Raw genomic sequence first — 14,854 nt, forward strand, 5'->3', positions numbered from 1 at the left:
GTGTTAAGACGTCATTAACAGTCAGAGAAAAACATGACCTTGTGCAATGCCAAGATACAGTTTTCGACAGATTGAATAACCATGAAAGTTCAGATGTATGTTACAATAATATTTAGTTGGTTTTTAATTAACTGATAACAAAATCAATATTAATACCAATAAAAACAATATTTAAAGATCTAATTACAGTGTTTAATTGGTAACCTTTTAGAACAAGTTACTTCAAAGGATCGATAAGTTTTTTTTGTAACGATGGCATTCATCAAAAATGTCATTTTTTGGGCATCAATCACAATTATGTTTGTTGTATACCTATTCAAGTATTCAATTATAAATAAATGTTTTGCATTCAAATGTTTGATTTGTGCGTTTTTAATGAAAGGTAGATCCCGCTGGAAACCCAAATTTGGAATAGTAATTTAATACTAAATTAAGCATTCCTGTGTCAATAACAAATGTTTGATACAATCAACCAGCGTTACTGAATATTGCTCTTCTTTTAAGATAATTTCAGAAGCTGTGATATGATGGCCTGTGAGACAAACATCATACAGTTCAAATAATACATATTTATTCAATTGTATGTCAACCTTCGGCCTTCAACTTTGATCACAAAATATCTCATATAGTCAGCATTAAAAACCATCAAGTTGGCAGCAAGACAAAATATGACGCAATTAAAACGCTAACACCAACAACCCTATTTAAAAAAAAGTAATAAACGGAATCACAATGATAGACAGAAGCCAATAACAATCACTGAATTATAGGCTCCAGACAGAAACATATAGAATGTGGAGGGGTTAAGTTTGTTTGTGAGCGTTCATCTCTGCCATATGGTTATATAACTTTTTTACGGATTTATAAATCCGTCATTCTAGAGTTCCGTTCCTGATGAAGTTAAATCAAGAAGAGTGCTTTTAGTGTACGAACTTCATTAAGAGTTGTTTTCATTTTGTAATGGTTGAAGCCGTAAAGGGTTAATCACCACAATTATTCTTAAAAAAATCTCGTCAGTAATATACAATCATAACCAAAATTCTTTGATAATTAGTTTTTCTCAGAATAATTGAAAAATATCTAAATGAATTTTTCGTCAAATTTTTGTGCTGTACATTTTGTGTTTTTCTATGCAGAGTTTGGTAAAATTGTTTGTCGTCTTTTTTTTTTCTTCATTATATTGTAATCTTCTCTTCGTCTTACCTTGTGGTTTTTTTTTAAATATAGATTGACAGAGTCAGTCTCACTTTGTTTCATATATGAAGAATACTCAACATATGTACAAGTATTGTATGTAAGGAATGAATGAATCATATTTTGTAAAAGAAATAATGCCTACTATTGATTCAAACAAAACATCTGTGAAAGTGATATTGAAGGCCGTATGGTGACCTTAATAGTTATCAAAGGTACCAGGATTATAATTTAGTACGCCAGACGCGCGTTTCGTCTACATAAGACTTAAATTACTTTATCTACGTCATGTTGTCTCTGATGGATATATGTCTCATTAGCACACCATCTGATTATCAAGATGCTTAATTTTTATTGACAAACTATTTGTTACGTTTGAAGGTTGTGTTGTCCAACAATCAGATTTTCAATGGATATCAACTATACTCTTTTATTTGTCGACTTGTTCTTTTATTCCTATAAGGAAGACTTCATACAAGAGCTTTTCATGAAGAATGAAAAGACGCCAGTATTGCATGAATAAAGTGCTTTTTCGGTAAGCATGCTACATTAAAAAAAAGGGAAAGATCAGGTTACTTTGATTGAGAATAAGATGTCCGGGTATGAATTTTTTAATTTTTTTTATATAACAGCTTGTCAAAAATTGAATTATTGTAGGATACTTTCGTCGACTTTGATTTGAGTTTTCAGAAAAATATTTTTCAAAATTGGTCCATTTTTAATGCAAAAGTTTTATTTGCTACTGGAGACAACAAATTCTTTGAACCAATTCTAGTGAAGCATTGATAGTTGCCCAATTTTGGTTTCATATAAGATATTATTTCTGTTTTTATTTAAACAATCGGATGATAACTAAGGACCAACAATATCCCGTTAGAATAAAGTTTTAAGGTATAGCCAAACCTCCAAACCAAATCTTTGTATCTACGAAGGAATTAAGTATAGGTTTCTTCCAAATTTTGTGTTACTGAAATACCTAACTTACCAAAACATTGATAATAGATTGAATCCTTTTTTTAGCCGTGTAAAAATGTTCTTAATGTTTTCAATTTTTTTTTTACATATCTTTTTTTGGTTTTTTTTCCCCGATATTATTTGACGAGTTCATGTTTCTATGATTATTCAAACAATCTAAAATTCTACGCCTAGAAGACGACACCCTAAAAGCACAATAAAAACCAACAAGACAATTAGAAATTAATATACAATCTCCATCTACAATCCATAACAATATTTGTTTTGTCATACCTAGATCCATGTTAATTTTAAAAGATTATACAAGATACTTTATCAATGCTTAAAATTGTTTTATTTCATTATAAGTTTCACAACAATATCCAAAATATAAATTAAAAGTTAGTAATCACAGTTTGCTTTTTCATGGTATTTCAGAGTTTGAAATGTTCATTCAACATCTATCTTGAACCTGCCATGCGTTTCCTAGAGCGAAAGCGTCGGATGTAATTTGTTTATTTGGCATGATCATATCATCGTAACGTTCATGGTTCAGAGTACCAAGAAGTCCTCCTGTTTTACCAAAGTACCACTTGCTCAAATCAATGTCGACCATATTGACAGTTGGGTCGGATTTGACTTGGAACCCACGTCCTTCAATGAACACCTTACCATCTTCAGAGAAAACTGCAAATTCTGATGATCTGTAAGGTAGATCCATAACTACACCGTCGACACTGACCTACAAGAGAGAATGTATGATACGGTGAATTCTTTTCTTATCATGTTACAAAATACATTAATGTACATGCAAAGAGCAAAGTCTTATTGAGTAATACAGACATGCAAAGTTAACCTTAAAGCCATTTTATTATCTTTTCACTTTTATACATGAATCACATGTTTAACATTCGCAATGGAGTCTTGCAAAGCATATCCGTGATATGTATTTGTAGATATACACATAATGTTTCATATTTATGTACATATAGAACTATGTAAATATTCCTGTAGAGAACTATATTTACCTTTCCATTTGGTGATAATTGAACATTTTGTTGGTGAGAAGTCAAGATTAACTTCTTCTTTTGTCTGCCCAAATAATTCATGATGATACTGAAGTTGCCGTCTACATAGTCTCGTGCAAGAACGTAGCTACATCGACCACTGAAATCAAATTCTTGACCATCGAAAGTTGTAAAGTGTCGGCCATGTACTTTTGCACTTGCTGTGGAAATGAAATCAAACATCAAATTATTCTTTATTTATATCATTAAGGAAACATACAATAAAATAAAATAAAAAAAACACATATAATTGTAGTTTTCTGCTATAACTTTTTGGCCACGAGTATGATGAATATATAAACTATAACATTATAAGTAGAAAACATAAAGAAAAATTTATGTTTACAAACCTGTCCAGGACATGTGTGGTATGTAATCCTCCACAGATCCAAGGAAATTTAGTTTTGGAGTTGGAAAGCTCATATCTGGAATGTATTGTCTCAAAGAAATGTCTTTTAGTGAGCTGAGAGTGTGTACATCAACAGGCAGGTACAAATCGACTTCAATATCTCCATTTAGTATGTCGTATTTAATAACTTTGGATTTGAGTACATTTCCGAAAATCTCTTTTAAAACAGACACCTCCTTTGTAGCATCTTTTTTCAATTCATCAAATATTTTGTCAACTAAAGCATTTACATTCTCTTCAAATTCCCAGTATTTGTATGCAGATGATCCCTTGAAAAGAATATGTAAATCTTATTTCACTTTAAATATCATATACATAAATGTTGTAACTTTAACATATGTTTTTATATTACATATCTTTTTTCATTTTTTTCATTTTTGTTTTAGCAATTCATAACATTGATGCTAATACAGTTTCCGTTTGATTTCATATAGGGTCTACTCCAAACATGTATATATCTTTTGAAACATATTTTTAAAATCAGCCTTACAAATCGATCAACACAAGTTTATACCTACCATGTTGTACATTGGTGTTGGTAACGAGTTTACAAGTCTTTGGTTGATACCCTCTCTGATGTTATATATGCTTGATGTGTACTGGTTGGCAACGTTAGACCATTGCTCATTTAATTTCATGTTTTTAAGCTGATCCATATAAGAGTTATATTTTGATTTTAAATTGACAACAGTTTGGTGATTTCCAACAGAGTTTCTGTAATCTGAAATTATTAGATTTTATATAGATATAAATGTATAACAAAAAGAGATTTTGAAGAATTTCTATACTTTCGTTGTAAAATTTTTTTTTAAGGGGAACTTATATCAATACATTTTGTTGTTGATTATCATCTACGTCTAAACAATGTGAAGTGTTTATGATCAAAGAAACAAGGCTAATATAGCAGAACGCCACTCCCAGATTTCGTCTGCCTTGATCAAATTATCTGTTGTAAAATTTTGAAATTATTTTACATGAAGGAACTAATCTCTCGTGAAAGTCGTCATTCCTTGTGCGAATTCGGCTTTACTTAAGGCCCTTTACGTGTGTAATAAACTTGAAATTTCCGAATATTTAATTTTTGTCATCAAGTCTCACTAAAGAGACATAAATTGTCGACCTGTGCATCTGATGCAATGGAATTCATGCCGTTTTGGCTATTGTGTAAATGATTTAAACTTCTATATACAGCAATACCTTATACAATTTCCGTTTTTTTTTTAATTTAGTTTGTAAGTTGTCCTGGATTTATTTTAACGAACAGAGATATTCAAAGGATAACATTTACCAAGTAATCTCTGATAAGAATTTGTTGAAATGCTGTTCAACTGGTCACCCATGTTGATATAAGTATCTTCTGAGTAGGCATCCAGTCTCTGAAACATACAAATAACAGTGTAAAATAAAACTTCCGACATTCTGCAGGTAAACAAAATAGTTTTCATAAAAAAGGTGTTTTGGCGACATTTTCGAGTAATAAAAAATTGAATATCAGTCGTACGTAGATACTGTGTTATATAAAGTTATATAAAAGTTAGTGACACATCCCCATTAATAATACGAAGGAAAGTACACTGATAACACTGTACACTCGCAGCTGCTCCGAACAATTGAGAGATCACGTAATACATATGTTGATTATTGCTGATTATTCTTAAACACAGGAAGGAAACATCTGTAGTACGAACAGATTTTAAAGTATTTATTCTTAATTGTGATTAGCCAAGAAATTAACAATTGAAACTAACTACAAATATGTTATCGTCTCTTTATCGTTTAAACACGGTTTTGGATTTTTTTTAAATACTAGTAGCTTAAACACGAGCATCATTGAAGAGAAATTGCCGTGCAGTAAATTTGATACCGTTAAAAATAATAATAACCTTTTGTAGTTGTTCAAGACTGGTCATATATTCATCAATTGTGTGTTTGACTTGGCATCTCCTCCAAGCTTCATTTAAGTCTTCTGCATATTCACTGAAAAAAATATAAATAAAGATATCGTTACACATGTGTAAGTCTTTTAGCATATTAGGTTCATATGTTTTCTATTATACTCTCACTGCTGTTCAGTCTTAAAAGTTTTGGCACAAAATTGAAAAAAAATATTAAATTTTTTTCAAGTGAAAAATTAAAATTTCAGTGGAAAGTTTTTAAAAGAAACGTACCCGATTCTGTTCATGGTAGTATCAACTGAATTACAAATGTCTTGAAGATAAAAGGTATTTCCTGCTTTCAATGTTCTGAGTTCAGACAGTTTGTCATTAATGGCTTCAGCATAGGACTTGATTTCTTCTGTATAGGCAGCTTGAAATAATCGTCTCTTATATGATATTTCTTTGTTAATTCCATCAGAAGACTCTTCAACGGCCATAGCAGATCGTATTCCATATTCTTCAATTCTTTTTGTTAGTTCAGCCTGAAAGATTAAAGAACATTTATACTTGTTTTGGTCATATGATGATAACAGCATTAACAGAAAGCAAACCGAAACGAATGTGTATGTGAATGAAACTTAATGCTTAAAAAAATCACCTTTGTAAAACAAACTATTTCTATTTTCAATCTGGCATGGTTTGGGTTGCTATTTCTTTTTTGTTCGACATCATGGAATTTTTATCTGTCTTTGTCCTAGGTTGATCGTCTTTTTCTTGTATTGTTCAATGTCTTTTTAATCTTATGTTTTAGGTCTACCCTTGGTATTTATTTGGTCTTATTTCTATCAGATATAAACTACTCTGTGGGATGATTTATAAGACATTTGCTCTTATAGAGATTTTTCTTTTATTCCTTTTCGCTATCTGTATATGACTGATAAATCTCAAAATTGTTGAAAAAGTTACAAATATACCTTGAGATCACTGATAATTGATGGACGCCAGTGAACACGTGTATGAAGAATCTTAGAAGATTTTAATCGCAGATTTAGCAAGCTGTCTACTGTTTTCTTCTGATTTACATTTCTGAACAGTTCTGCAGATATTCCTTTCTCGTCTGAGAATTTAGCATTCACATGAAGTGTTTTATCTGGGTTTTCTGAAAATAGAAAAGATAATAGGATTAAATGAATTTTCTGTTTAAACGAATATAAGATATTACGTTTAAAAGTTCAACTTAATACAGAATTTTCTTCTAGTATCTATCCATTTTGTAACGCTTGTTTTTTTTATTTTTTCCTTTAGTATGGTATTGGTATTTGATAAGGATGACTTACTGATATCGTAGTTCATGTTAAAATCCAGACTCCCATCATTAGGATCAACTGTCAGCTCTGTATTGATTGGCTTGGTATCATCATAAAGATTTTTGATCGTCAGTTTGAAAGGTGATGTCTCAACACGAGCATCTATTTTCATTGTTTTGATTGGAGAACGAACCTGCGGAATAAAAGTCAAACATAAAGAAACGTTAAAAATTCTTGTCAACTTTTTACTTTGACCATTCGTTTATAGTATATACCAATAGACTTTCAGTCAGGTATTTCACTCTATATACGGAAACATATATTCATTAGAAAAAACGTTATTTTTATTGATTAACACTTCAATTAAGCCAAAAAATATTTATGAACAAATTAATATACAAACATAAAAAAATATATATTAATTTTGTTTCTTCCATTATTCAACCAGTATGGAAAAAAATGAACAGAAAAATATTCACACAATAATATGTTTCTTAAGTCTTAGTAAGTCAATACCTGTATATTGAGTTGACGTTTGAGTTTATCAATCTCGGTTATTAAGGCGATGTTCTTTGTTTGACGTCTTGCTGTCAGATATTGGATATCAAAATCAGCGGAGAGTTTGTCGTTAGATTTTCCGAACATTGCTTTAGTTTGGATGTCCACTGTAGTATATGGATGACTGATACCAAGTAAGAACTTGTAATTCTCCCCACGACCTGATACATCTTCTAATTTTGAACTCAAGGTAAAAGTTTTACGAGAATCTTTTGAGTATCTGAATGCAGTACGGCCATCATAAATAACGTTTCCACTTCCAATTAACATTTTGTAATCAAGTTGAAGGTCCTATAAAATAATAAGGGCACTTCTTTTAAACTGTATGCATGAGAGAATAAAATAAATTAAACTGTAAATGTTTTTAAAAGATTTTTCTGTGCCTTGGAAAATATTTAATGTTGGTTTGTACCTAGAATATTTGTGCTATAAGACTATTGTATAAATAGGAAATATTCATATAACTTATCATACAGATAATTTAATTACTTATAGCATTAAATTTACTGCAGTGCAATATATACTGAGATGAAATCTTTAGTTTAAACAAACGAGAATATTCTCTATCAATCACTTGTATTTCAAAAGACATTTACCTAATTGAAAAACATGTATTTTGATAATTTTAATTAATAAATTTCTATATCCTAATAATAAGTATATTTTAATTACCTTTCCGAGACTTGGCATTTCTAAACCCAATGATAGTTCATCTCCATAATATCTGGTCTTAAATACTATTCTTTTGTTTTGGTCTCTCTCTGCATCCCACGACAAATCAAATATTTGACTTGACTTATCATAACCTGATGATACAGTTGACAATACAACTGTCCTAGATGGTAGCTGTAGAGTGTATGTTGCTTGTCCGTTTTTATCGTGTATTGTTTCAATTCCATGTGTTCGGATATCATCTTTTTCTATAAATAGAACAATTTTGGACGATTCATCAGGACGAAGATACGATGCTCCTATGCTGTAAGATTTTGACCCACATATACCTCGATAGCTTGCAATCTGTTTTTTGTCAGACCAATCAGAATTGAATTTCACATCCATTCTGCAACTGCTGTCTCTATCTTGCTTGTTCCAATTTACAAGCATGTATGTTTCTGAGGAAAGCAGTTTATTTAATTCAAACCTCATCTGTCTTGGTTCGTTGACATTAATTATCAATGTTATTTCCTTTCTTTTCTCAGCATCCATTTCAAAATCAACATCGTACAATGTTTGTTTGTTGATTTTCATATTTGTTGCTACTACCAAATGATTTGTTTTGCTACTCCAGTCGAATTTTACATATCCATTAGCTGTTCGGAGTGATTCCCAAGGAGTAGACACTGTTAGTGAACAGTCTGTCTTCGTGAGAGATGCATCTATTGTTATTCCGTTGCGGTCAGTCCAAAATCCTTCAACGTGAGATTTCAATTCTCCAAAAATTTTGTCATTTTTCATGGATATCCGTATATTTCGCAAATTATATAATCCAGTTTTAAGCGTAAGGGATCCATCTAATTCATCGAATCTTTTACCAGTAAGGCGTGCATCAAATTCAATATCAAATAAGTATGATGTCTGTATATTAAGTGCAGCATGGTATGGTTCTCTTGAGGCAGATGCTTTAATTTGTGTTCTCTCATATCCTTTGATTGGTGTATCAAGATTTATGTTAATTGAGGATGGAGTTTTTTTCATGGCAATAGTTATCTTTTTCTCTCCAATTGCAGCATTTCCGGATAGTGAGTAGGTGTCATCTTTCATTTTCATGTCTGCATTGACGGAATATTTGTTTTGTGGTGTATTCAATGAAATATCGACAATTTCTTGTGTTATCTTGAGATTTCCGTTAATAAGAGGCATATTTCTACTGAGCGCCAAATATGCAGATGAAGTGAGACTGTCTGTTTTGAAATCATGCCGATATCTACCGTTCAAATGAGGAATTACATTGAATGGAGTTTGGAGTTCCACATTTAAGTACATACTTTCTGGTCGATACATTGTGAATCTAGCATTTCCTTCAATCTTTTTGTCGGGTGCATATTGAAAACTTCCGATTGTTGTGAAAGACTTCACAGATCCAGTATGTTCAATCTTGATATTTACATCTCTTAGCTTCTCAAATGGTGTTTGTAAGCTTAGTGAACCCTCGATAGATGGAAGGTGTTTAAAGGATGCATCGGCTTTGATTGTCTTGTCGGCATGTGTTGCCTCAATGCTTGTTTTAAAATTTGAAATGTAACCATCATGTAAAAATCTAAGTTGAGACGATTTTACATTTCCAGATAAAGTGGTTTTAAGTGCTGTGACGAAGTCTATCGACTTTACTCCTAGTCTGACGGTGGTAATTTCTTCAATTCCATTCAATTTACCAATGGATGCCTTTACTGTTGTTCCGAATGAATTTGGATTTCCATTTACGTCATATTCTATTTTGATGTCTTCTAGAATAGGTGTTGATAGCAGCATGTTCCCTTTGATTGCTTCTGAGGACCAATCATGGTTGACTTCTCCTCTAATTTTTTCTTTTCCGTAGCTAACAGACGATTCGTATCTGAATGCATGCAGACCTCCATTTCCGTTTATAATCACCTCAAAGTCTTTAGTTAGTGGTGTTTTTATACACAGTTCGATTTTTAAACCAGTTGATGTATCAATTTTGCCATTAAGTTGAGTTTTATGTTTTCCTATTTTCGCAACTGCCTTTCCAGAAATGAGAGACTGTACATTTGATAATGTTAGTAGAGCCGTATTTCTTTCATATCCAGAGAAAGGTGTCTCCAACGTAAATGTTAGTTCACTAGAAATATCAAAATTTGTTTTTGCGTTGATTTCTTTGTCATTTAGAGTCAGTTTGATGTTTGAACGGAAGTTTTTCAAAGTACCTTTGAGTTCATGTGAAACTGATGCTTTTATGTTTTTGATAGGTGATCGTATGTCAATATCTATTTCTAAACCATTTGGTAAATCTAGATAGAAATTTGATAAAAGTTCATGTTTTTCTTCACCATATTCAAGCAAAGCCTTGGTTTTGAAGTTTTCAATTTCTCCATCGAATGAAACTTCTAGCTGAATATTCTTAGATATTGGCGATTGAAGAGCCACATTTGCAGATAATTTTGAGGTAGTGTCCATATCGACAGTTAAAGCAGATCTTTTATCATTGTATCGAACTTCACTAGATACGTGGAATTGTTTCAATGTACCAGTACGCTTAAGTGTCGAAATAATTTCGTGTTGTCTACTTCCGCTGTAGGTTGCACTAGCTTGTGATATGAGCTCAGATGAAGTGCCTTGATGGTCAAGGAAGATTTCCATATCATCAGTGAATGGTGTTGACATACGTGCCTCTAATTCAATTCCACTAGTAAAGTCGGTTTTAGCTGAAGTGGTGAATTTCTTTCCGTTATATGTAGCATCTCCCGATAACTGGAATTTTTGTAGTTTACCAGACCATCCAAATGTTATGACGGCTTCATGATGTTTGGATCCACTATATGAAATGTCAGCTTGTGACTTGAAATTATTAACAGAGCCCTTATGGTCAATTATAATTTCTATGTCGTTGGTAAATGGAGTTTTCAAAGTACCTTTTGTCTTAATACCGTCTGTGGAGTCGAATTGTAGTTCTGATGACACTCTCTTGGTATTATAAGATGCTTCGCCGGAAGTTCTGAAATTTGTCATGTCTCCATTATGCTCAAATGCAGCATAAACTTCATGTTGTTTCTTTCCGCTGATGGTTATTTCTCCCTTCGTTTTAAAGTTCAACATTTCCCCTCTATGGTCTACTTCCAATTCGATATCTTTTGTGTATGGACTTTTTATTTCAATTCTGCCTTTTATTCCTGTAGATTTTTCTAATGTTGCTTCTACTGATGCTACCTTAGTATTGTATGACAATTCTACAAATACTCTCTTGTCACCGTTCTGGAGTACAATATTGGCTTCATGCTGTTTTCTACCGTTGTAACCGATCTCTCCATGACTGATGAAATTATGTAGAGTCCCTTGGTGAGAGACAGAAACTGTTATATCATCAGTAAAAGGTGTTCTTAAAGTTACTGTTCCCTCTGGATCGTTCAAGATATCCAAATTCACATCACTCGAAATTGTTTTTCCGTTGTAAGTAGCTGATCCCGACGACTGGAATTTTTTTAATTCGCCTTCAAATTTGAAATCTGTAGTAACTTCATACATTTTAGATCCTCCATAAGTCACATCAAATTGATTGTTAAAATCGATCAATTTACCATTGTGTGAAAATGATACACGAAGGTCTTTGGTCAGAGGAGTGTTCAATGAAACTGTGGATTGGACTCCATTTGTACTATCAAATGATACTGATCCAGTTACTCTCTCTGTATTGTAAACAATATTGGAGCTGGTGGAAAATTTCTTAAGTAATCCATCGTGACTAAAGGTAACAGAAATGTCATGTTGTTTGCGACCACTGTATGTAAGATCAGCCTGCGTTTTAAAGTTCAAAGGTTGTCCGTTGTGGCCGATAGAAAGAATGATATCATCTGTGAAAGGTGTCTTTACTGTTGCTCTTCCTTCAATTGTTAATTCAGATTCAAGACTGACTTGGACAGATGCTGTCTTTGTGTTGTATGTGATATCAGCAGAGGTTGTAAATGCTTTCAGAGCACCAGTATGTTTGAAGTTAACAAGAACTGCATGTTGTTTGCGACCACTATGTGTAAGCTCAGCCTGAGTTTTAAAGTTCAAAGGATGTCCAGTGTGACCGAAAGACAGAATAATGTCGTTCATGAAAGGCGTCTTTAGTGTTGCTTTTCCTTCAATGTTCAAATTTGACTCGAAACTAACTTGAACAGCTGATTTCCCTGTGTTATATGTCACATCAGTAGAGGTTGTAAATGCTTTCAGTGTGCCAGCGTGTTCAAAATTAGCAAGAACTGTATGTTGTTTGCGACCACTGTATGTTAATTCAGCTTTTGTTTGGAAGCCATATGTGTTTCTTTGTTCTTTGTCACTGCTGAACATAAATGAAAACGATACTGGTTCACTTATTGGCGTTTCAATTTGTCCAGTTGCTTCAGTCCTTTCTTGTATTCCTTTTGGTGCGCTGAACGAGAATTTTCCAGTAATTTTTTTCTTATTGTATGCACCGTCAAAATTTGTTCTCCATGTCTTGAATGATCCTTCAGCATTGAAAGAAATTTCAAGTTCGTGTTGTTTCTGCCCACTGTAAGTAAGCTGGGATACGGATGTAAAGTCCATCAGTTGTCCTGAGGTCTCAGTACTAATGACTACATCACTTGAAAATGGAGATTTCAAAAAGCCGCTTATTCTTATATCTCTTACCACATCCACTGATACCTGGGCAGACCCTGTCTTGTAACCGTAACTCAATTCACCATTAGATAAAAACCGTTTAATTTCTCCTTCATGATTTACCTTAAGAGTGATATCTTTAGAGTATGGCGTTTTCAGAAATGCCCTTGCATTTATACCTCTAGAAGTTCTCAGTGTTAGCTGTCCTTCTGATCTTTTTCCATCTTGTACATATTCACCTGAACATTCAAAATCTCTCAACTGTCCAGAATGTTTAAATGACATTTCTGCACTACGGATAATTTCATATGGAGTAGTAAGTGTGGCTCTTCCTTGAATTATTCCATTGTTGCTTGAAAATTTGACTATTCCATTGATCTTTTGAGAATTTATGTCTATATCTGCTGTGCTCTCGAAGTCATTTAGTTGTCCTTTATGGTTAATATTGAGTTCTCCTGACCTTAAAATATCGAATGGTGTTTTCATGTTCAGTCGAACTGAAAGGTCATCGTCAGTACTAAGATTAAGATCTGCTTGAGCTGATTTTTTTCCATATGCACCTTTGATGTTTGAAACGCATCGTCGAAGGTTCCCGCTGTGTTCAAATGATGCTGACATGTCAGGTGTAAATGAGGATATAAAGTTAGCTTCTCCGTTCATTTTTGGTTCCCTTTGATATGAAATTCTGCTGTTTAAAATATCTTTTCTTCCATATGTTAATGAAACTTGGTTGTTGAGGGATGACTCAAAACTATGCGATAACGACATCCTTACAGGTTCATATTTTGGAGTAAGAAGGGTAAATTTTCCTTCAATTGGACCAAGACTAGAGAATGAAACGTCCAATTGACTTCTTTTCTTCTGGAGAAGAGTTTCTAATCGTGAGGCAAAATTATTGGAAGTTCCTGAGTGTGAAAGTTTGCCTGTCATTTCTTCATATTCCTGGAATGGCGTCTTGATATCAACAGAAACAGTTAATCGGTCATTTGTGCTGACTGATGTATCTAGTGTTATAGTTTTAGAATCAGAATAAATTATTTCAGCTTGAGTTCGGAAGTTATTTAGTGGGCCTGCATGACTGAGTAACGCCTTTAGATTGCCATAACTTTTTACCGGTGTTTGAAGAGTTGCAGAAAGGATCAATGGTTGAGATGTAAATTGCAAATCACCAATAATGTCTTTTTTGTTCTTTGAAACTTCCAGATGACATTTAAAGTTAGAAAGTTGACCGTTGTGTGTATAGGAGGCTCTCATCTTTTCATATCCTTCATGAGGTGTGTTGACAGTAAGCTCTGTTACTAATTTTGGATCAACCGTTAATTTAACATTAGCACCCCAAACATTTTTCCCGATTTTTAATTCCGACTGACATTTGAAGTCGCGTAAATTCCCGTCGTGTGTTACAAAAGCGGACATTTTTCTGATGCTCTTGAATGGTGTGGATATTGAAACGTCTGCCTTCAGATTTTTTATAAAGTTGAATGTCAGGTCTCCTTCAATTTCTTCCTTCTTTCCCCATCCAATCTTTGCTTTTGTCTTGAAGCTTGTATTTTTGCCTTTGTGTACAAAGAGAACTGTGATATCATCCATGATGGGAGATGCAACCTTTAATGTTCCTTTCATTCTTTTGGCATTTGTCATTACTATGTCTACATTTATTGGCTTATTCTTCCCGTATTTTATTAGAATGTTTGAATTAATGCTTTTTCTATTTCCACTGTGAGAGAAGGAAGCAATGGTATCTTCAACAAGAGACGACTTCATAGTGAAGGAACCTTGGAGACGCTTTCCATTATGGAAACTGATATCAAGTTGATGTTTACCATTTTTGTCATACTGTAAGTAAGCCCCAGATAAGAATTGATTCCATGTTCCTTTGTGGCTCAAAGTAGCGGTTATTGGATGGTAATTAGGAAGACGTATTGTGACTGAAGCTTGATAGTTTTCGTTGTATTCAACAGCAAGCTCAGCATAGTAAGATTTTCCCTCTGGATACTCCATCACAACTTTCGTAATGCATCCTTTGACGGAAGGGTCGTGTGTAATACCGGCTGTTAAATGTTGTAATTTAAAAATATCTTTTCTTCCATATGTTAATGAAACTTGGTTGTTGAGGGATGACTCAAAACTATGCGATAACGACATCCTTACAGGTTCATATTTTGGAGTAAGAAGGGTAAATTTTCCTTC

The 14,854-nt window shown here is 33.1% G+C and overlaps 1 protein-coding gene across 1 annotated transcript; it reads right to left on the reverse strand.

Moving 5' to 3' along the window:
- Positions 1-2,480: 2,480 nt before the first annotated feature.
- LOC139516575 (uncharacterized) lies at positions 2,481-14,680 on the reverse strand. The gene is made up of 11 exons (XM_071306753.1): positions 8,039-14,680; positions 7,325-7,657; positions 6,839-7,001; positions 6,476-6,660; positions 5,793-6,043; positions 5,508-5,601; positions 4,913-5,000; positions 4,143-4,345; positions 3,566-3,893; positions 3,177-3,376; positions 2,481-2,890 (listed from the first exon to the last, which is right to left on the reverse strand). The coding sequence occupies exons 1-11, from the start codon at positions 14,663-14,665 to the stop codon at positions 2,603-2,605; spliced, it is 8,760 nt and encodes a 2,919-aa protein (XP_071162854.1). The 5' UTR covers positions 14,666-14,680; the 3' UTR covers positions 2,481-2,602.
- Between the last annotated feature and the right edge of the window lie 174 nt (positions 14,681-14,854).

The sequence above is a fragment of the Mytilus edulis genome, chromosome 3 (assembly GCF_963676685.1).
Source record: "Mytilus edulis chromosome 3, xbMytEdul2.2, whole genome shotgun sequence".
Taxonomy (NCBI): domain Eukaryota; kingdom Metazoa; phylum Mollusca; class Bivalvia; order Mytilida; family Mytilidae; genus Mytilus; species Mytilus edulis.